The sequence below is a fragment of the Xyrauchen texanus genome, chromosome 14, assembly GCF_025860055.1.
Source record: "Xyrauchen texanus isolate HMW12.3.18 chromosome 14, RBS_HiC_50CHRs, whole genome shotgun sequence".
Taxonomy (NCBI): Eukaryota; Metazoa; Chordata; class Actinopteri; order Cypriniformes; family Catostomidae; genus Xyrauchen; species Xyrauchen texanus.
Window position 1 is genome coordinate 27687406 of NC_068289.1, and position 24399 is coordinate 27711804.

At 44.4% G+C, this 24399-nt stretch overlaps 1 protein-coding gene across 1 annotated transcript; it reads left to right on the plus strand.

The window, feature by feature from the left end:
* Positions 1–14392: 14392 nt before the first annotated feature.
* LOC127654585 (E3 SUMO-protein ligase ZBED1-like) lies at positions 14393–16623 on the plus strand. The gene is made up of 2 exons (XM_052141804.1): positions 14393–15202; positions 15736–16623. Exons 1-2 carry the CDS (start codon positions 14393–14395, stop codon positions 16621–16623), a joined length of 1698 nt encoding a protein of 565 aa, XP_051997764.1.
* The last annotated feature ends 7776 nt before the right edge of the window (positions 16624–24399 follow it).

Below are 24399 nucleotides of genomic sequence, written 5' to 3' on the forward strand. Positions count from 1 at the left end.
TCTATATCCAATCCTCTTACATCTCACCAATACAGTCCCTCGGTAGCCGCAGAGAAGCAAGCGGGAGGAGAGGGGATTGGCTCTGGCTTTCAGAACAAAAACAAAAGCCGAGAGACTAGCGTCATGAGTTTCATACGCTCACAGTGAAAGCAATAAGTCTCAATCAGCACTGTTTAGTGCCCATCAGGCAGAGGGATATACTGCTCATTTTCATGTGCTTGTGGAAGCATGGAACCCTCATTTTGTGTTCCGGTCATTTTGACCCAAAGAGGATTTTCTTTTGCCTGAAAATGCTGGTTATTCTTAGGCTATTGGACTAAAACTTACTGACTTTGCTCACACAGGGTATAACAGCTTCCCTAAGGTTTCACCTTGTTACGCTTTTGTTGTTCCCGGTCAAAAACAGACCTATAAAAATTGCTTAGGAATCTCTCATTACACTCACCTAAAGGATTATTAGGAACACCTGTTCAATTTCTCATTAATGCAATTATCTAATCAACCAATCACATGGCAGTTGCTTCAATGCATTTAGGGGTGTGGTCCTGGTCAAGACAATCTCCTGAATGTCAGAATGGGAAAGAAAGGTGATTTAAGCAATTTTGAGCGTGGCATGTTTTTTGGTGCCAGACGGGCCGGTCTGAGTATTTCACAGTCTGCTCAGTTACTGGGATTTTCACGCACAACCATTTCTAGGGTTTACAAAGAATGGTGTGAAAAGGGAAAAACATCCAGTATGCGGCAGTCCTGTGGGCGAAAGTGCCTTGTTGATGCTAGAGGTCAGAGGAGAATGGGCCGACTGATTCAAGCTGATAGAAGAGCAACTTTGCCTGAAATAACCACTCGTTACAACCGAGGTATGCAGCAAAGCATTTGTGAAGCCACAACACGCACAACCTTGAGGTGGATGGGCTACAACAGCAGAAGACCCCACCGGCTACCACTCATCTCCACTACAAATAGGAAAAAGAGGCTACAATTTGCAAGAGCTCACCAAAATTGGACAGTTGAAGACTGGAAAAATGTTGCCTGGTCTGATGAGTCTCGATTTCTGTTGAGACATTCAGATGGTAGAGTCAGAATTTGGCGTAAACAGAATGAGAACATGGATCCATCATGCCTTGTTACCACTGTGCAGGCTGGTGGTGGTGGTGTAATGGTGTGGGGGATGTTTTCTTGGCACACTTTAGGCCCCTTAGTGCCAATTGGGCATCGTTTAAATGCCACGGCCTACCTGAGCATTGTTTCTGACCATGTCCATCCCTTTATGGCCACCATGTACCCATCCTCTGATGGCTACTTCCAGCAGGATAATGCACCATGTCACAAAGCTCGAATCATTTCAAATTGGTTTCTTGAACATGACAATGAGTTCACTGTACTAAAATATCCCCCACAGTCACAGATCTCAACCCAATAGAGCATCTTTGGGATGTGGTGGAACGGGAGCTTCGTGCCCTGGATGTGCATCCCACAAATCTCCATCAACTGCAAGATGCTATCCTATCAATATGGGCCAACATTTCTAAAGAATGCTTTCAGCACCTTGTTGAATCAATGCCACGTAGAATTAAGGCAGTTCTGAAGGCGAAAGGGGGTCAAACACAGTATTAGTATGGTGTTCCTAATAATCCTTTTGGTGAGTGTATGCTATATTATCACCAAATATTGGAATATATCATTGCCAACTTGATTCTTTCAATTAGCACAGGATTTATATTTCTTTTTGGAACTTATTGATCATAGGCCTCATTGACCTGAGCTTATCTACCAAACTTTTTGAGTGAAAAAAGCATTATTTGTGGATAATTTTGGCAATATTAAATAAAATATGAAAACATTCTGTACTATTTATCACACTAGTGTGCTTTAATGTTTAACCACATAGTTTGTTTTGAAATGCTTTTATTTTGTAACACATACACACCTACTCACACACGCACACACACACACACACACACACACACACACACACACAACACACACATGTACATGCACAAACTTTTTGAGTATTACATGCTTTCTTTTTCACAGAGATGAACTTTATCCTTTATCCTAGTGTTGCGGAGGCACTCTTCAGAATAATCTCACGTGTGGGCATTCTGAAAGAAAGAAAAAAATCCATGTCACGTACACTACGCGAGCTGTACGGATTATTGGGTATGAAATCGATTCGGACAAGCATGTACCATCCACAAACAGATGCCTTGGTCGAACTATTTAATAAGACCTAAAAAAATATGATTCATATGTTCGTGCACGAAGATTCTCTGAATTGGGATAAGTGGCTTGAACCCCTATTATTTTCAGTGCAAGAGGGCCCACAAGCCTCCACGGGGTTTTCGCAGTTTGAATTGTTATATGGGCGTAAGCCCTGTGCCATGTTAGACGTCATGATGGAAAATTGGGAGGAGGGACCTTCATAAAGCAAAAGTTTTAATCAATAAGTTCTTGACCTGAGAGCAAAACTGCACACATTGGTGCGACTATTGGTGCGAATTTGCTACAGGCTCAAGAACCTCAGTCCCAGCTAAGGGAGTTTGTACAGGGAGATAAAGTAATTGTCCACTGCCCACTTAAAGCTCAAAATTACTTGCGAAGTGGAAAGGGCCCTTTGCGGTGACATGGTGTGTTGGAGAAGTCGACTATGAGGTAGTGCTTATGGATAGGGGTGGGGCTCATAAAATTGAGCACCTCAACCTACTAAAACCATGGAGAGAGGTGGTCCCCATATCCTTGGCGAAGGTAGTTCTGGAGAGGGAGGAGCTCGGACCAGAGGTGAATTTAAAAGGCCATGCTCGATATGGGGTACTAGACCAGCCTGGTGGTTCTGTTGCCTAAGAGCAATGGCTTGGTCCGGTTCTGTGAGGATTATCGGAAAGTCAACACGGTGTAGAAATTTTACGCATATCCAATGCCTCATATTGACAAACTGCTCGATCAGTTGGACACGGTTCGCTTTTATTCGACACTGGATTTAACAATGGGTTATTGGCAGATCCCCTTAATGGCAATGTCCTGTGAGAAGATGGCCTTCTCCACATCGTTTGTGTTACACCAATTTGTGACCCTTCCATTTTTGTTTGTTTGGGGACATGGCTACGTTTCAGTGTCTTATGGACAGAGTCCTCAGACCGCACGCTGCGTATGCCGCTGCTTATTTAGATGATATCATTATTTACAGTAATGATTGGCAGTGGCACATGCAACATCTGGGGACCATTCTGTGGTCGCTAGGATAGACCCCGAAGCCGCCGCCAGGCGCCGCCATTTGCGCCATTTAGAATTTCAGCAGCCGCCAGCCAATAATTTCGTAAGCCAAATTGAGCCGCCATCTGATAAAGTTTGGCTGAGCCGGCTAGAATTATTTGCATCAAATAATAATTCTATCACATAGAGACATACACACACGAAATATATAAACAATACACGAGATCTATTTTCCCACTGGATTCATAACAGCGCAGTCTTGTGCCCGTTGCTACGATACACAGACTCACAGTGAATTGACGACCAATTAAAATTACTCGTTTTCCGTACAGAAGAAGCGATGCATTTTTTTTCTCGCACTGAGGTGAAATGGCGGAAAGAAGCAAGCAAGGTAATTTTGATCTCACTTCTCACATACTTTCCTAATTCCTACTTACTTTTTTTTAAACTTAGGCCTACCCAGACTTTTGCTAAATCTTCAGGGCATGATTGCACAAACACCTGAATCAAAGATTGATGTTATGAACCAAATATTCTGGAACGGAGAGATTTATAGCACTGAACGTGATATTACTGCAGTAACAAACCACCGTTTCCACATTGCTAATTCACGACGCATGCTTCAGTGTACATTGAAGTGAAATGTGCAAAACTTTGTCCAAAATAATAGGCTACTGATAACAGTGTGTGTTTATATTAAGGCGAGACACGGCAGGCAAAAACATAGTTTTTTTTTACTGGTCAATTTTGAGATTTTTGGATATTTGTCTTCAATAACATGTCTTCTTTCAGACTTGTGGTGAAAAAAGTCCGAAATACACATTTAGGTCTTTATTTTACTACACTTCGTCTGTTTACGTCTGTAGATTTCTCATAAAATTCAACAAAAGTTTGCATTCTTAATCAAGGTGTAATATGATAAGCTTCATCCATGATAATGCCAAGTTATTGTATACAACTTAGCCTACATGCATTTAGCCTAAACACAACACATTGTAGGCTATGTGAAAATGTTTAGTAGCATACAGACTACAAAATAAATATGTACAAACGTTGTGAAAGTAAAATCTGGTGTTTTCTTTATTACATTGTATTGCATTTTGCAGAAATATAGTGTAAGCCATGCATTGCTTGGAAATATTGAGATCTAGTAAATCAGTATAACATAGACAGTGGTGGACGAAGTACACATACCATGTACTTGAGTTAAAGTAAAGATACTCAAGGTAAAATATTACTTAAGTAAAAGTAGAAGTGCTGCCTTTAAAAATTCACTTGAGTAAAAGTGCAAAAGTATTTGCCTTCAAATGTACTTAAGTATCCAAGTACTATGATTTTTTATGGCCATAATGTCCTATTATAATTTGTCACAAGACTCTTGCTTAACTCAGTCTACATGAAGACTAATGTCAGTCTTGGCACACCAATCTATTAATAATATGACATTAATTAGTCAGATGTGTGTATATATATATATATATATATATACAGTATATATGTATATATATATATATATATATATATATATATATATATATATATATATATATATATATATATATATATTTGAATTGAATACATTTTTTGTGTGTTTAATTTTGGAGGGAAGGGACTGTTCCCATAAGGTATAATACATTTACAGTATTTACTGTATATATTTTTCTCGAGCGTCTATGGTCATAATTATTAACATCCTAATGTTATGATACATTCACATAAACCTGCACAATGCCATTAAATATATATATATATATATATATATATACACACACACACATACATAGAATATATATATATATATATATATATATATATATATATATATATATATATATATATATATATATATATTCTATGTTATGGGAGCAGCCAATTTCCCTCCAAAATTAAACACAAAAACGTATTAATGCAGTGTTTCTGCTACTCTCCAGAAAAACAATGCTATTATATGCAAGTCATTTTAGTGTCAACATAATAAGCAATGTACATTATGCGTCAATATTTACCGATAATTGCTGCAATAATAGCTGCTGCTCCCCAGCAAACATGCCAGTGCGGGCCCACTGTGGGTAAGTGTGGGTTTTCTGTGGGACAGTGTGGGCAAGGGCAAACCCTTTGGGGCCCCATGTGGGCATTCTGTGGGCAAGCCCACTGTGGGCTTGCCTACAGAAAACCCACACAGGCCCCCAGTGGGTTAGTCCATGCGGGGCCCATAGTCGTTTTGCCCATTTGGGCCCACATGAGGATTTACTGTGGGCAACCCACAGTGGGCTTGCCTACAGAAAACCCACACAGGCCCCCAGTGGGTTAGTCCATGCGGGGCCCATAGTCGTTTTGCCCATTTGGGCCCGCATGAGGATTTACTGTGGGCAACCCACATTTAGCATATAGTTAAAAATAGTTACATTTTTAGTTAAAAAATTGTTAAAAAGTTAAATATTTTATGTGGGTGTTTTTTAATTGCGTGTCTTTATGGTTGCCAGATTTTGTCACAAACCCAACTAATCTCATATGGTATAGCCTACAATTTTTTGGGTGGGAGATATAGTCCCATCCAATGATCATTAAGCTGTAAAATAGATAAAATCAATTCCCATGATGTTTTTTTTATTATTATTATTTTGCTAAAATAGATGTTATTGTATCTGTTGTTATTAAAATATACAATTATAAACTCAATTATGCTCAAGAAACATTTCACTTGTGCTGCTTAACATTTTTGTGGAACAATGATGTGGTAAGATTAAAAAAGACAGATATTCATATTTTTATTCATCAAGGATGCATTAAATTGATCAAAAGTGACAGAAGACATTTATAAAGTTACAAAAGATTTCTATTCAATAAATGCTTTAATAAAATTAATAAATGCTGTTTATTAAACTGAAAAAGTATAAATTTCTACAAAAATGTTAAGCATCAAAAACAGTTTTCAACATTGATCAATTGTAATAATATTTCAAAATTTTTACTTTACTGTTTGATGAAATAAATGCAGCCTTGGTGAGCACAAGACTTCTTATAAAATCTTAACTTCATACATGTTTAGTAAAACTTATGTTAGGTAATTGACTTCTTTGTCACAGGACAAAAATAGCCTTGACTGCTTGAATGGGCCTACATATGTAGTATGAGAACTTAATATTAAAAGCCTGGTTTATGGGAGACAAAGAAGCAAATACAATTTAAAAATACAAGTATAGTAATATCTTCCACAATAAGAAAGGCACCACCACCACCACCACGAGTTTACCATTTAAAGAATTAACATGGATTATGGCAGTTAAAAAAACACTAGACACTTGCAGGCTGGATAATTTAAATTTATTAATTTAATATATTAATTTAAATATTTTTTTTATTTTTCCTTGCGCCAGGTAGACATAAAAGTTAGGCTATGTATTTTATATATATATATATATATATAATACATTAATATTGTAATATTATAATAAATTAATTTTTAAAAAATGATAAAAATATACTTTACAACTTTACACCTCGCGTGCAAGGCCCGCGAAAGAACCTGGAAGCCGGTATAAAAGCTCTGATCAACGGCAATCAAGTGCACAGCACGTCGACGACTCCATCTGTGGACATCCTGACTGTACTGAAGACATCCTGAAGAAAGAGGTTTCCTGAGGTAAAATACTTTTTAAACTATTGTATTCAAATAACTTAAAACTTATAACTCCAATACAAATATCAATGACAATTAAAATTATTAAGAAAACGTATATCAAATCTTGAATTATGAAAAAAGGACACAGGTGGTCTGAGGGAACAATTTGTTTTTCTTAGGCTATTGCAGTTTCAAACACATTAATAATAATAATAATAATATAACCCCTCTTCATATTTTATATAAAACCCAATAAATTATCAATTGACGGACTACCTTTTACCAACTCTAATGTTCACGTAAACGGGTTTTGCTACCGTCTACACCGTCAATAACCGTTAATGTCGTTATATCTGTGTGACGTCATTTGGGCATTTGCGCTAATGGAGAATATCTGGTCAAATTTAAAATATCATACTTCCAAATTTCACTAAATTAAATGTCAGTCATTTTTAAATACCAAGGAGTTGTTGTCATGGTGAAACATCCAAACATTTACTGCGGTCAAGCCAGCCGCCACTTCGAAATGAGCGGCCGCACCTATATTTCGTGGTGCGCGTATACACTGGTTATTGCGGTATGACCGTCAGAACTAAAACAGGTTAAATTCCTGCGAAGGCAATTTCACATGCATTCATTTATTCTGTCTGTCTGTCTGTCAGAAAGAAAGACAGAACGAAAGAGAGAAAGATTTTAGCACACCTCACAACCTGTCACTGCATGATATATTGAATTCAAAAATAAGAACCCCCCCAAAACTCATATATTACCTTTTTTGTCCATACATTCAGAAAATCATAAAAATAAAAGTCCGAGCTTCCACAGACCAATTTCACCTCAGATGGGGAGGACACCTTCTCAAGGTGTGAACTACAATGTTTCAGGACATTCTGATGTTGTATTCCAAAATAAGAGCCCCCCAAATCTTGAATATTAGATGTTTTGTTTACACATTCAGAAAATCATAAAAATAAAAGTCTTAGCTTCCACAGACCAATTTCACCTCATATGGAGAGGACACCTTCTCAAGGTGTGAACTACAATGTTTCAGGACATTCTGATGTTGTCTTCCAAAATAAGAGCCCCCAAAACTCGAATATTAGATGTTTTGTTTAATAGTTCCAAAATAAGAGCCCCCCAAAACTCATATATTACCTGTTTTGTTCATACATTCAGAAAATCATAAAAATAAAAGTCCTAGCTTCCACAGACCAATTTCACCTCAGATGGGGAGGACACCTTCTCAAGGTGTCAACTACAATGTTTCAGGACATTCTGATGTTGTCTTCCAAAATAAGAGCCCCCAAAACTCGAATATTAGATGTTTTGTTTAATAGTTCCAAAATAACGCCACAGCCAAACGGTTGCGCGCCTGCATCTCCAGACAATAGAGTGGTGCGAAGAGTTTGAATTTGAACGATTCAGTGAGTCACTCCTTAACACACATATTTGGTATTTAACACCTCTTTAAAAGCCTGCTAAATTAATAAATGCATTTAAATAAATAAAGTTTTGTACTTTTTCACTACAGTTTCAGTATAGCTGTACTGTGAACATACTAATGTGTTACTGCTTTAATTTAGGCAAAGTATCTGGCAACAGTTGGGGGTACAAGCCCAACCTCCAACACCAGACGTATCCTGGTCTGCATGCTGACCACCTCACTTGCCCAGCAACTGTGCTGGAAGGGCTCTGGCCAGAAGATGGCCTTTGGGCAGATGTTGGTCTGCAAAGCAGTTAGGTACAGTATATAATGTTTATATGTGATAAGCCCGTATAACAGGAATAAAATGAAAAAAAAAAAATAAATAAATGGGAAGGAAAAATCAGTAGTCAGGTGTAAATGTACAGTAAATGAACAATGTTTGATCTGTCTCCATGTTTCCTGTAGCCAGTAATCCTCGTCAAAGTGCAAAGGAGGTTGAAATGGCGTAACAGTACTTGAACAACCCTTATTTTGTTTTTAACATTTGTATTTCAATTGATCCTTTCTCACTTAGATGCTGTGACAAAAAGCAGCCAAGCCACTGCATGCGAGGTGGAAGCGTCCATAAAAACGTGGCTCCGTAATGCAAGGGACAGAGATGGGGGAAGGCAAGGAAGGGCCAGCACTGCAGTGAGGGAAATACCGAGGGGATTGGTTTTTAATTTACTTTCATATGTGTTTTAAGTATTCTGTGGTTCAGTTTTTGTGTGTTTATTGCTGTTTTAAACTGCTCTATTGCTTTTTTTTATTGCTGGTTAAAAATAAATCTCAATGTATTATTATTAATTATAATTATTATTAATGTCTGTAAATAAATTATTTAAAAAAAAAACATGACCCTCGATTTATTGCTGCTACCTTTAACAAGTGCAATTGTTCTGTATATAGTAAAGTACCCACACTCCGTGTGCTCAAACTTTGCACCTACACCCACAGTGTGCCCACATCCAGCCCACATGAGGGCCCACTCTAATTTGGGCTGTCCCACTAGGGCCCCACCTGGACCCCATAGTGTGGGGCCGACGCGTGCCCCACATTTCACGCCCACATGGGCCCCTAAAGGGTTTGCTGTGGGCCCACAACTGGCCCCAATGGGGGCCCACTCTACTTACTCTGGGCCTGCCCACAGTCAGCCCACACTTTGGGGTGTACCACTGGGGCCCCACCTGGGTCCCATAGTGTGGTGCCCACACGTGCCCCGAATTTCGCGCCGGTATCTGGGCCCACAGTGGGCTGCCCGCAGTGGCCCCATTCGGGCCCCAATGGAGCATGTTTGCTGGGTCTCTGCCCCGCTTAAAATCATTGGCAACGCAATTTGTTTGGAACTATTGAGAGCTACACGAATCACGTGACCGCGCGGCGGCGAGATCACTGTCGCAACCGTCTATGTTAGCAACTCTCATATTTAATGGCTCTGGGGTGCGTTTCACGTACAACAACGTAACTTGCTGCTCCACTACCGTAGTACGATGCACTGTTGAAGAAATCAACTTGCTAGTCACGACTGTTTCCCAAAACCGTATTGTCACAAATTGGTTGTTCAACCACGTTGGTTAATGATGTCACACATGTGGTGGATTAAAAACTACTTTTAATGAATCTGTTCGAATTAATGATCGAATTAATGCTAGATGTTTTGCTATAAATTACGGACATGTCATCTGAGGACTCTCTCATATTTTTCTCAGTTATTTGCTTTATTTCCAGATTCAATCATAGGCTCGTTCTTATGCACTAGAGCACGTTCACACATGCGCACTCTTCAAAAACGGTGCTTTAAATCTATTGACAAACTAAAAGACATAAAGGACATTTGTATGTCTTCTATATAAAAGATACTGATTGTACTGAATGTCATCTTGCTTATTTGGCTCAAGATAATAATTTATTAAGCCCACATGTTATAATAACAAGAAACTCTGCTTCTAACCACAGGTCGAGAGCTGTCGTTCCAACCACACAACTCTGCGATGCTGTTTGTGAATGTTCGTTGGAACGATGGTTTCGGGAAACACCGACTCGTTGAACTATGATGATAACGACGGAACTTGCTACCATAGTTGGCTAACGATGCTTTTGGGAAATGCACCCCTGGTTCGCGCTTAGCAGATGCCGCCAAGGCAAGTTCAAAACAAAGCGCGCGCGCTGTACTGTGATTGGTGGCTCGTTTGACCAGTTACATTTTTATCCACTCAGAAATAAAAAGGAACGACTGAATTTGAAAATGTAGTAGAGTAAAAAGATATTTGACTTTGAAATGTAGTGGAGTTAAAGTAAAAGTCTCCCCAAATTTAAATACTTCAGTAAAGTACAGATACACAAAAAAGCTACTTAAGTACAGTAACGAATTACATTTACTTCGTTACTGTCCACCACTGAACATAGACATCTGTAGACATGAAGTGGCAGCTTCAGTCATTTGCAGCTATGAAAAGTTTGGCGGCTGCAGCAGCCATTTAGGTTTTGGCTGAGCCGGCTAGCCAGCCAATAACTTCACCAGCCAGCCATTATTCTCAAAACAAATGGCTTCGGGCTCTACGCTAGGATGAGTGGAGCTCACAGCAAACCTGAAGAGGTGTGCAATTGGACAGGTGGAAATATGGTCTCTGGGGTTCCACTTGGGGCATGGGCAGGTGCGACCCCAAATTGATAAAGTCACAGCAATTGCGACCTGCCTGAGACCTAAAACCAAAAAGAAGGTGAGACAGTTCTTGAAACTGGCTGGCAATTATTGAAGGTTTGTGCCTAATTATTCGGACGTCACCAGCCCGCTGACTGATCTCACTAAAAAGGGAGCTCCAGACCCGGTTCAGTGGATGGAGCTGTGCCAACAGGCTTTCATACAGGTAAAAGCTGCACTTTGTGGTGGGCCGCTTCTGCACTCCCCTGATTTCTCTCTTCCTTAAGTTTTACAGATGGACTCACAGACAGGAGGCTGAGTGCTGTACTGTACCAGGTGGTGGAGAGGGAGGAGTGCCCGGTGCTATACATTAGTTGGAAGCTCACTATGAGAGTGACTATGAGAGTGACATATACAGCACCATAGATAAGGAGTGTTTGGCCATCAAGTTTTCTATATATCTATAAAAAGCAAGATCTTGTGTTTATGCTGAAAAGCAGTATTTTGGTTTAGTTTATGCTGAAAATCTATTTCTGTTTTGTTTGTAATAAACGTGACTCACATGGACTGTGGAAACTGGCTCCCGCTTCCTCCTTTATCTGCTCCCAACACAAACCTTTGTTACACACGCTTTCTTACATGTCCATGCTCACATACGTGCATGTGTGCTTACAAACAAAATTATGTGCCCTCGCACATACACATGCACACACACAAACACACACATGCCCACGTACACACATAAACTGAGACTCCGCCTTCAGAGCAGGTTACAAGACGGCCCTAAGAACAGCGAGGGCCAAACTGTCCAGGGCCATCAGAGAGGCAAAGCTTGCACATGCCCAGAGAATCCACAGTCACTTCCAGGACAGTGGCGTCATGCAGCGCATGTGGAAGGGCATCCAGACTATCACCAATTGCAGGACAACATCACCTGCCTGTGACAGTGATGCCTCCCTTCTAAATGTGCTGAACGACTCCCACGCTCGGTTTGGGGCACAGAATGACGTAGCAGCGGGGAAGACCACCCCTTCTCCCAACGACCAGGTTCTATGTCTTACCATGGTTGATATGAACCCACCAAAAGCTGCAACATTCCTGGCAGAGTGCTCAGAGGATGTGCAGACCAGTTGGCAGATGTTCTTACTGATATCTTCAACATCTCCCTGAGCAGTGGCGTCATTCCAACGTGCTTCAAGGCCACCACCATCGTCCCCATGCCGAAGAAGTCTTCAGTGTCCTGGCTCAACTACTACCGTCCCATTGCACTCACACCCATCATCACGAAGTGCTTTGAGAGGCTCGTCATGAGGCACATCAGGACATGGCTGGCCCCTCACGGAACCCCCTGCAGTTTGCGTATTGTCCCAATCATTCAACAGACGATGCCATCGCCTCCATCTGGCCCACCTGGACAAAAAGGAAACGTATGTTCGAATGCTGTTCATAGACTGCAGTTCAGCATTCAACATAATCATTCCTCAGCACCTGATTGTAAAGATTAACCTGCTGGGCCTGAACACCTCATGGAATGCACCAGATTTCCCTGTTCTTGCTGTGAGATGTTACCCCACTCTTCCACCAAGGCACTTGCAAGTTCCCGGATATTTCTAGGGGGAATGGCCCTAGCCCTCACCCTCCGATCCAACAGGTCCCAGACGTGCTCAGTGGGATTGAGATGCAGGATCTTCACTGGATGGAGAATGGAACTATAATTATTTATTAATAACACACACATTTCATGGAACAAAAATATATATAATATATATATATATTTTCTGTTATATTTTCTAATCAACAACCTTGTGGTTTTGTGTCCTTGTACACATGACTGACAATTGCTTTTTGCATGTGCCTTGCAAATGTGTACTCTGTATTTGAAACACACAATGCTTGATAAAAGAAAGATCATTAAAGAAGAATCTATTTGAGAAGGGTTACTGTGGGGCAAAGTTCTGGTGTGTGTTTGCGTGTGATAATGTTGGATTGATGAATGGATGTTGGATGCAGTTCAGATAGGATAAAGTTAATCTCTGTGAAAAAGAAAGCATGTAATACTCAGAGTATGTGTGTGTATGTGAGCATGTGTGCGTATTAGTGCACGTGTGTGTGTGTATGTGCACTTGCACAGGTCCGAGGCCTTTATGTTTGCAAGTACACATGCACATATTTGAACATGATGAACATGCTCCTGAACACAATTTTTCTCTTATTTTTGATCTCCCCCATTCATTTTCAAAGCAGTCATTTTTGATGGGGAACACCACAAGTGTGACTGTGCCATTTTGTACAAAATAAAGCATTTCAAAACAATCTTCCTGGTTAAACATTAAACACACTAGTGTGATAGAATGTTTTCATATTTTATTTAATATTGCCAAAATTATCCACAAATAATGCTTTTTCACTAAAAAACCTGCATAAGCTCAGGTCAATGAGGCCTATGATTAATACATACCAAAAAGAAATACAAAACCTGTGCTACTTGAAAGAAGTTGTCAAAAAGATCTAATCCAATATTTGGTGATAATATAGCATAATAAGAGAATTCTAAGCTATTTTTATAGGCCGGTCATTTTTGACCAGGAACACAACAAGTGTGACTTTGTGCCATTTTGTACAAAATATAAGCATTTAAAAACAAGCTTCCTGGTTAAACATTAAAACACACTGATGTGATAAATAGTACAGAATGTTTTCCTATTTTATTTAATACTGCCAAAATTATCCACAAATAAATTTTTTTTTTTCACTCAAAAATAGAGGCATAATCTCAGGTCAATGAGGCCTACAATCAAAAAGCTCCAAAAAGAAATACAAAACCTGCTCTAACTGAAAGAAAACAAGCTGACAAAAATATCTAATCCAATATTTGTTGATAATATAGCATAACGAGAGATTTATAAGCCATTTTTAATAGGTTGGTCATTTTCACGAGTATTGACCCTGACTATCACCCCTGGAGTTGCGAGTTTGAATCCAGGGTGTGCTGAGTGACTCCAGCCAGGTCTCCTAAGCAACCAAATTGGCCCGGTTGCTAGGGAGGATAGAGTCAAATGGGGTAACCTCCTCGTGGTTAGGGCTGTCGCGATAACCGCAATATTGTAATACCGCGCTATTGACCAGCCAACCTCAGAGGAAGGAAAGCAACCGCAGAAACCGCGGCAATCGCAGTGTTCAGTTTTTTTTTTCTTTTTTCCATAAGGCTGTGGCCTTTTTGTTTTACAATTTGTCACTGTGCATTTAATGTTAAATAAATTAATAATTATGCAAGAGTGTTAGGCCTACGACATTTTCCCATGAACCATTGTAGCTCTATCTGGTGTTTCGTTTATTTTGAATAGGCCTACTGAAACAATGGCAGTAGCTCTCGTCCCAAAACCTAATGTCACGTCGCCAGTTTGGGAACATTTCGGCTTTCAACCCAATGAAAAGGGCGAGCCAGCGAATTTAGATGAGCCGATGCAAAATTTGCGGCAAAAAGGTTCCTGTGACACGCGGCAATACATCTAATTTGAGGTGTCATCTCGCTAACTGTCATCCAGCCATTAATGCACAGCTGGCCCCTCAAGCATCAGGTCGCGGAGCAACATCAAAAAGAACAGCTGAGACCGGTACCAGCCGACAGTTAGGAGTAGCTGAAGCCTTTGGGAAATCTGTAAAATACAGCCGTGAAAGTAACAGGCATAAATGCCTTACAGCCGCTGTTACCCAGTATCTAGTTCAGGAGATGGTTCCATTCAACACTGTGGAGAAACCTGCATTCAAGTCAATGCTTCAAAAATTTGACAAGCAGTACGAGTTGCCGGGCAAAACCTACTTTTCAGAAACTGCTGTGCCAAAAATGTACAGCACGGTAAAGACATCGATTAAAAGCGAGCTTATGAATGTCGACTACTTTTCTGCCACAACCGATATGTGGTCAAGTGTCAATATGACTCCTTATATGAGTCTAACGGTTCATTATCTCAGCATAGAATGGATTCTGAAATCACGTTGCCTCGAAACCGTGTTCATGCCCGAAAACCACACGTCCGACAATATTTCGGATGCTCTCCGGCACACATTTGAAGAGTGGTCCCTGGATGAGAAGAAGCTGGTCTGTATCACTACAGACAATGGGGCCAACATAGTTGCAGCAGTCAAAAAGTTGAACTGGCCGTGGCTGAACTGCTTTGGTCACAATTTACATTTGGCAATAACAAACGCAATGGCAAGGGTCAAAGACCGCACAGCCCGAGCAATGGGCCTGTGTCACACACTGGTTAGTAGCCTACATTTTCTCAAAGCTGGTTGGAGAGAAGAGATCTAGCGAAAGCACAAGCTGAACTTCAAATTCCTCAGCATGGCCTCATACTGGTAAGTTATCAAATTTAAACTATTTGCTAACTTACTGATCATGTTATTAGCCAATAAATAAAAATGAAATTATACAAATTGAACAAAATAGCCTACTGTTACAATACTTGTCTGTTGCTGGATTTAATGTATTTTTCGTTTAAAATAAATAATTTGAAACGAAAATTATTTCAAAAGGTAAGATATATTGAAGAAAAAACCATATTTAGGTTAACTTCAGCTCGATTTAACGTCCGTAAAATGTTTGTTCCCATTTAGTCTAATATGCATTATTTTGCAGTCGGGATATTTTAAATGTATTTTTTGTTTAGTAAAAATAGCCTATATTGAAACGAATAAATAATTTAAAATGTAGCCTAGTCGATAATTTATTTTGCGAGGCTAATTAGTAGATGATGTCCTTGGCTAATTTCTATTTAATGATTTAACGGCCAATAGGCCTACTCTGTTCAGGACTGCGCTACGAGATGGGGCACCAAACAGAAAAAGGTGGAAAGGGTTTTAGAGCAAATCCCGGCTATCAGAAGAGTTTTGGATGACCGCCGGAGACATCAACATCTAAATCCAAGCTGGCAGGACATCGCTGTCCTTGAGTCCGTGAACGCAGCACTGAAACCCGCGGCTGAATTTACGGATCTGCTGTCTGGCGAAAGCTACGTTACAGTGTCTTCAGTCAAACCCGTCCTGAAACTCCTGACAGAAGATATGCTTAAACCATCATCCGAGGATACCACCTTAACATCGGACATAAAGCACAAAATGTGTGGTGTTCTACATGGGAAGTATGAACCAGCTGCCTTACAAAAACTTTTGGCAAAGGCGTGTTGTTTAGATCCTCGATATAGGGGGGATCATATCAATGACACGGAGACAAAATCCGCACTCATCGAAGAGATGGTGGGAGTGGAGGACGAAGAGACCGCTGCCCGTGCGTCAGAGGTTGGAGACGCAGGGAAAGCGGTAGTGCCACCTGCAGCAAAGAAAAAGACTCTTGGAGACCTGCTGAAGTCACGGACAACCTCCGCGTCAGCGCCCATACCCAAGAGAGCGCGAGCAGATAACGAGCTCACGCGCTATCTGCATGAGGAGTGCATCGACTCCAACGCGAATCCACTGTCCTGGTGGCGCGATAATCAGTCTAGATTTCCGCTGCTCTCCAAAGTCGCGCGCAAATACATGTGTATTTGTGCAACGAGCACACCGTCGGAAAGGGTTTTCAGTGCCGCGGAGAATATTGTTACCCCCATGCGATCCTCCCTGAAACCACATAAGGTTAATATGTTGGTTTTCCTAGCGCGAAACAAGGACATGATAACCCAGATCTAAATCGCATTCGTTAAGGCTTAAGTTTATTCTCTGTATTTTCACTTAGGCCTACACATTGTTTTCATGTGATAGCCTACTTTTAGAATTCTTTCGTTTTCAAATTAGAAAAAGGCATTTTCTTATTAGGCTACTTGTTTTCATGTGATACTTTAGAACGTATCGGTTACCTAACGTAACCTCGGTTCTCTCTAGATGAGGGAACGAGTATTGCGTAAGCTAGCTTACGCTACGGGAAAGATTCATCTTTTCTGAGATATTGAAGCCAAAAAATTATCCTTAATTTTTGTATCCATTGTCAACGCAGTGCGGCAGCTGCAGACCTTGAGCGGGCTAGCTAGCGAGCTCATAGGTTGCTCTGTGGCAACTGCTGCAGCCTATAGACGAGCTTGGGCGAACTCGCATCCAATGAGAGGCGTCCGCGGCTCACTGCATCAAAGCCCGCCAAAATGGGCGTGACTAGAGTGCATATAAGCGTAGTTCAGTAGGCTGGAACCCTGGTTTTCATTGACTGAAGCGAAAAGTCGCCGGTGGCGCGAGCACGGCCGGCTACGCAATACTCGTTCCCTCATCTAGAGAGAACCGAGGTTACGTTAGGTAACCGATACGTTCTCTTACGAGAGGTTCTCTCGTATTGCGTAAGCTAGCTTACGCTCACGAGAACCCATTGTCAACGCCGTGCGCCAAGCATCCACTGTATGAGCCCCAGGGAATTAAGGGGGACCCGGGGAGCCCTTATGAGTGGGGAAATAATATTTGGCCGGCAAGAATGTGGGTCATTGATTGTGTAATACATAAGCACATAGTGGGAAGGGAACGACAGAGCGGCGGTGCCGGTCTGTGTGGAATGTGTCCCATCAGTGCAGCTCACCAGGGGAGCTGTAGCGTATTAAACCGCTAGTAGTTTTGCCTGCAGAGCGGGCACTTCCATATTGTAAAATCTGACAAAGGTGGAGGGGGAAGTCCATCCCGCTGCCACACATATGTCGTGAATGGAAATCCCGCTGGATCATGCACACGAGGATGCCATGCCTCTAGTGGAGTGAGCCCTAATGCCCAACGGGCATGGCAGGTCTTTTGACGCGTATGCAGCAGCAATAGCGTCCACTATCCATCTAGATAGTGTCTGTTTCGAGGCGGCGAGACCTTTGGTGCACCCTCCGAACGAAACGGAAAGCTGCTCAGAGCGTCTGAAAGCAGCGGAGCGCGCAGTATACAATCTCAGTGCTCTGACCGGGCAAAGGAGATTGGCGTCGCGTTCAGCTATCGGTGCTGGCAGCGCCGATAGGGAAATGACCTGTGCTCTGAAAGGAGTACCGATCACCTTGGGAACATAGCCGTGTCTAGGCTTTAAAATGACCTTGGAGTCACTTGGTCCAAACTCAAGACACGCAGCGCTGACAGACAGCGCGTGAAGGTCTCCCACACGTTTGACTGATGACAGGGCAGTCAGAAAAACGGTTTTGAGTGAAAGGTATTTCAAATCCACGGATTGAAGTGGTTCGAAAGGGGGCTTTCATAGTTTTGAGAACTATAGAAAGATCCCAGATAGGAACCGATGGGGGCGCGGGGTTCATCCTTCTAGCTCCCCTGAGGAAGCGGATGACCAGCTCGCTTTTACCCCATGACTGGCCGTGCAGGGGTTCAGCGAACGCCGCAACGGCCGCCACATACACTTTGAGCGTGGATGGGGATCTGCCCTTATCCAGCAGCTCTTGTAGAAATACTGAGCAGCGACGACACCCCACGTGTCCGCGGGTCCAGGTCTCTGTCGGTGCACCATTTTGAGAACACAGACCATTTTGACGCATAGAGTCTTCTCATGGAAGGGGCTCTAGCGTGTATGATGGTGTTTATTACTCCTTCTGGCAGAGCGACGGGTAGTCGTTGATCACCCACGCATGCAGCGCCCAGCTCTGGGTGGGGATGCCAGATTGTGCCGCGAGCTTGAGAGAGGAGATCTGCTCTCACTGGGATGGGCCACGGCGCTGTCAGTGACAGCTGCGTAAGCTCCGGGAACCATGTCTGATTCTCCCAACGCGGGGCTGTGAGGAGCACCGAGTGACGCGTTTCCTGATCCTCTGCATTACCTGTGGCAATAGCGAGGCGGGAGGGAAGGCGTAAGCGGGCGTCTGGGCCAGTCCTGGGCCAGCGCGTCCTCGCTTTTCGAGAAAAATATTGGGCAGTGAGAGTTCTCTTTGGACGCAAAGAGGTCTATCTCTGCTCTGCCGAATAGGTGCCATAACGTCTGGACTGTTTGAGCGTGCAGGGACCATTCCCCTGGGGGAATATTGTCTCTGGACAGTCTGTCCGGGCCGTCGTTGGCCTGGCACATGCGTCGCCCTCAGCGAGCGCAGGTGGCACTGGGACCAACTCAGTATGCGTTTCGTCAGATGGAAGAGGTTCCTGGATCTGACACCGCCCTGACGGTGTAGGTAGGATACCACAGATCTGTTGTCCGAGCGGACCAGGGCGTGGTGACCCTGAATGACCGGGAGAAAGCGCCGCGGCGTACTCGACCGCTATCATTTCCAGACAATTTATGTGAAGGAGCTTTTCCTGAACTGACCATAGGCGAAAACCGGAGAGCCCTCACAGACCGCGCCCCAACCCGTGTTGGGCGCGTCTGTCGAGATGACTTTTCGGCGAGATACAGCTCCCATTGTGACTCCCGCTGATACCATTCGGCCACTGTCCAGGGCTGCAGAGCTGATATACAGGTCTGAGTCACCTTGATGGGCTGGCGGCCTGTGGCCCAAGCCCGGCGAGGCAGCGGTGTTTAGCCAATGCTGAAGCGGGCGCATGTGCAGTAAACCCAGCTGAAGTACTGCTGCGGCTGAGGCCATGTAACCTAGCACTCTCTGGAATTTCTTGAGAGGCGTGAGGCTGTTCATCTGAAAAGATGCGGCTAGTCGGTGAACACGGCGTGCGCGCTGTGTAGATAAGCGAGCCGTCATTGCATACTGTAGTTCTATTCCCAGGAAGGAAATGGTCTGACTGGGCTGTAGTGAGCTCTTGGTCCAATTGACTGCAAGACCCAAACTGTTCAGATGGCTGAGGAGAACTGCTCTGTGAGACAGAAGCTCCATATGTGACTGAGCCATAATCAGCCAGTCGTCCAAATAGTTCAGAATTCGCAAACCCTGACTCCGCAGGGAGTGCGGCGCCGCATCCATGCACTTCGTGAAAGTACGAGGTGCTAAGGACAGGCCGAGCGGAAGGACGGTGTATTGATAAACCTGGCCGTCGGGCGAATCTCAAGAATGGCCTGTGACGGGGATTTATCTGAATCTGAAAGTATGCATCTTTCAGATCGAGAGAAATAAACCAGTCCCCTGGCGCACATCTTGCGAGGAGTTTCCTGATTGTAAGCATTTTGAGCGGTCTTTTTGCAAGCACCTTGTTCAAAACCCTGAGATCTAATATGGGTCTGAGGCCGCCGTCTTTCTTGGGAACAAGAAAATTACGGCTGTAAAGCCCGACTTCGCTCAGAGAGGGTGGCACTTTTCTATGGCCCTTTTGCACAGAAGGCTTGCTATTTCTGAGCGAAGCATGCAGCTGCTTCCGTGTTCACAGTGGTTTCGAGCGCGCTCTGAAGCGAGGAGGCGGCGATCGAACTGTAGCAAATAGCCCTGTTGTATTGTGCTTAACACCCACTTGGATATCCCTGGAATAGCTTCCCACGCTTTGAAGCGTAATGCTAGAGGGCTGAATGGCCAATTCGCTCTGATTGCCGCACACAGAGCGTGAACAAAATGTGTGGCTGCGTTTAGTGTGTTCATGCATGATTGCTCGCAGACAGCATGAACAGGCTGTTTTGTGAGTGACTTCCGATTGGAATGAATGGGGAAAGAGTCACATCTGTTACGTGATCGCTAAGCATAGTCATGGGCACGGGACTTACACACAGAGGAATGGTTGCTGGCCGTGTAACAGAGCGGGCAGAGAATGGAGCGCGCACGCATTTGTGAGGCGACTTCATTGACTCTGGCGCTTCGAGCGGTTCAGTAACCGCTTTATGTGAGCGTGCTCTGGTGGGGACACGAGACATGCAGTGCTTGTGTGCAGAAGTGAACACTGGATTGTGGGCACATTTTCTACACATAGGGCTGGTCGTGTGACAGAGCGGGCAGAGAATGGAGCGCCATGCGCATTTGTGGGTGCCTTCATTGACTCTGGCGCTTCGGCGGTTCAGTAACCGCTTTATGAGAGCGTGCTCTGATAGGGGCACGGGATGTGTTATGCTTGTGTGTAGGGGCGAACACTGGGTTGTGGGCACTTTTTCTACACAAGACATGTTTGCTCTTTACAAGATTTATTTGGGTCGCCGTGAAAGCGGCGTTTGAGTGCTGAGCAAGCGGGCAGTGTCACCGGCTTGTTGGCTGCTAAATTCACCACTGTAGTAGCCTGAGAGAAGGGGACTGACAGGGGGCAAAGCTTTGACGGTGGTCCGGCCGTGGCGGGACTGAGCCGTCGTTTGTTCAACAAAGTTAGGAAGACTTTGGTTGCTCTGGTTTCAGCGTTACCTTAAATCGAGGCCCGCGAGGCGGCGGTCTGCGGCGGCTGTCTGAGCCTGATCGAGGCGGCCGCCCTGTCGGCGCTGAGAAGTCTGAGTTTGTTGAACTGGACGCTGTGAAGAGGCTCGTGCAGGAGGCTGATCACGTGAGCGGCCTGCAGAGGAGCTAGCGCGACGCAGCAGGAAGAGGTTCATGGCTTGGGTGGCTTTCTGGACTTCTGAGGCGGTCAACAATGCCACTCACCGCGAGCGAAGAGACCGGTCGGAGAAGCGGTGCGTTGAGGAACGTGGAGCGCTCTGCTTCTCCCATGTCGGCTAGTGTTAGCCATAAGTGTCTCTCGGTCACAGTCAGCGAGGCCATGCACTTCCCTAGAGCTTGGGCTGCAGCTTTGGTAGCCTGAAGGGCGAGGTCTGTCGCGCCAGTAGATCAGTAACAGCCTCTGGGTGCCTGCCTTTCTCATCCCACTCCCGAAGAAGGTCTGTTGTAGGATCTGTAAAGCGGCCATTGAGTGCAGAGCAGATGCGGCTTGGCGGCGGCGGAATAGGCGCGCCAACATAGGCGAAGTCGCTCTGCAGGCCTTAGAGCGGGAGCACAGGCTTGGAACGCCATCTCGCGAGGGCGGACAAAGGTGTGCTGCTACCGAGTCCTCGACCGGGGCGATGGAGGAGTAGCCTCTCTCAGTGGCGCCGTCCACCGGCGAGAGGTGGAGGCGTGGGAGCGGGTCCTGGCTGAAAAAGGGCGTTCCACGACTTTGCAAGCTCCGTATGTAATTCCGGCAGGAAGGGAGCGGCCGGGCAGCGGGTGTAGAGCGGCGATGGCTTTGAAGAAAGCAGCCGTCGAGTCTGTTGGGTGCCTGCTCAGGGGCGGTGACCACTCGAGCCCGAGGCGGTCGGCGGCCTGTGTGAGGAGGCGTGTTAACTCCCGCCGACTCGGCGCGGGTCCTGCTGGATTCCTGGGCGAGGAGGAGGCTTGGGAGCCTGACCACTCCTCGCTGTCGAAGCCATGATGGAACAGCGGCCCTTATCCTCCGCCTCGTCATCCGAGATGGCAGCAGTCGCGGCCGCTCGGCGGCAACTGCGGCGTCCGAGGCGGGGAGGGTGAGCGATGCTTTCGAGGAGAGGCTCCGGCGAGGCAGTCGCTTCAACCACAGTTTCCGGCAGCCTTTGTGAGCGGCGCTTCTTCCTGCGTGGCTGAAGGTAAGGCGGCTGGCGGTTTCTGCTTTGAGCGCCGAGTCGAGCCCACAGGGTCGACATCGGTAGCTCCTCGCAGAAATCGCATCCGCCCTCAGTGAGGGCGAGCTCTGTGTGCCCCAGTCCCAGGCAGAGGCGCCAGATGATGTGGCGGTCTCCTGTGCTGAGAAGAGCGCGACATGAGGCGTAAGTGGAGCGAGGCATCTTGAAAAAGACGCTCGTACTCTTTTGTGAATAGTTCGTGAGAACTAGCTTGCTGAATAAAAGGATACGTCGTCGGATGGCGTAGCTCGCAGGATGGCTGAAGGTGGCTGAGACGGCCGGCTTCTTCTAGCGCTTTCCACGCTTGCTTGATGCCCCTCGAACGGCGACGCGGCTTCCAGGTCAGCGATGCGAAGAGCTTCGCTGAAGAGATGAAAATCAGGGTTCCAGCCTACGAACTACGCTTATATGCACTCTAGTCACGCCCATTTTGGCGGGCTTTGATGCAGTGAGCGCGCAGACGCCTCTCATTGGGTGCGAGTTCATCCAAGCTCGTCTATAGGCTGCAGCAGTTGCCACAGAGCAACCTATGAGCTCGCTAGCTAGCCCGCTCAAGGTCTGCAGCTGCCGCACTGCGTTGACAATGGATACAAAAATTAAGGATAATTTTTTGGCTTCAATATCTCAGAAAAGATGAATCTTTCCCGTAGTGTAAGCTAGCTTATGCAATACGAGAGAACCTCTCGTAAGAGAACTCTTTGATTTCTTTCATTTTTTTAATTGGAAAAGGCATGTTCTTGTTGCTGTTTGGCATTTAACAATAAACAAAAATGTTTTAAAACGTGTCTCTCTGTCAGTTACAAAGCAACAATATATACTACATAACTCAACAGTAGAGCTTTGTATGCAGTAAAATCAGGATAAATTAGGTTTGTTAAAAAAAAAAGGCGGTAATACCGCATATCGCGCTATTGAGCAACCCATAATAACCGCAAGGGAAATTTCTTAACCGCGACAGCCCTACTCGTGGTTGCTATAATGTCGTTCTCACTCTCAATGGGGCGCGTGGATGCCATGGAGAATAGCGTGAAGCCTCCAAAAATACATAAAAGATGTTGCTAAGTAAAAGGCACTTTTGCTTTCTTTTCACTGAAAGAAAACACACAACGCAAACAATACAATAATACAGAACTGTTTAAAAGATACACTTCTTTGCAGGAGTACGCAGGGAGAAATAGTTGTCTCTAAAGGGATTAATGGAAAGGAGGCAGCGAGAACCAGCTTGACAATATAAACAACATTTAATTAAATAAAAAGACACACACACAAATACGCACACGGGGCAGCTGCCCGTAAATGCTCTTTCTCCGTCGCACCACCGCCCGCAGTCGGCATTTATCCCTCTTGGAGGCTTGATTAGCACGATAAATGACTGGGGTGTGTAGAATCACAACCCGGCCCGCCCTCCGCCCAGCCACAGAATCTACTTGCTGACCGGGTGCAGATTAAAACTGCAAAGCATTTGTTTAATGTTCCAGAGCACAGGGGCCTGGGTAGCTCAGCGAGTATCAAAGCTGACTACCACCCATGGAGTCACGAGTTTGAATCCAGGGTGTACTGAGTGACTCCAGCCAGGTCTCCTAAGAAAACAAATTGGCCCGGTTGAAAGTTGTGCGTGGATCGCGGAGAGTAGCATGAGCATCCACATGCTGCGAGTCTCTGTGGTGTCATGCACAGCAAGCCACATGATAAGATGTGCGGATTGACGTCTCAGAAGCGGAGGCAAGGGAGACTTGTCCTCCGCCATCCGTATTGAGGTGAGTGGTTACTACAATGCCATCACGAGGACCTAGTAAGTAGTGGGAATTCCAGCTTATATGCCTGCATAGGGCGGAGCACCAAGCTTCACCAGCCAGTAAAATTAGCGTGAATAGGGATTTATGTTCACCGCCCCTAGGAGGAGCTCCCACAGCATCAAATTAAAAGACTTGAAAGGGAACTCAATTTTAATATTAAAATGATAAAACTCTTATATATATTAATAATAATTTGAAACATTACTAATGTTTATGGGAATTTTTTTTTTTATC

What these genes read in the sequence shown, in the direction of transcription:
- LOC127654585 (XM_052141804.1), top strand. Translation starts at nt 14,393, where the DNA reads ATGAGCCGATGCAAAATTTGCGGCAAAAAGGTTCCTGTGACACGCGGC. An exon ending in TGGGCCTGTGTCACACACTG is followed by an intron (nt 15,203 to 15,735) that starts GTTAGTAGCCTA and finishes AACGGCCAATAG; the next exon opens with GCCTACTCTGTTCAGGACTG.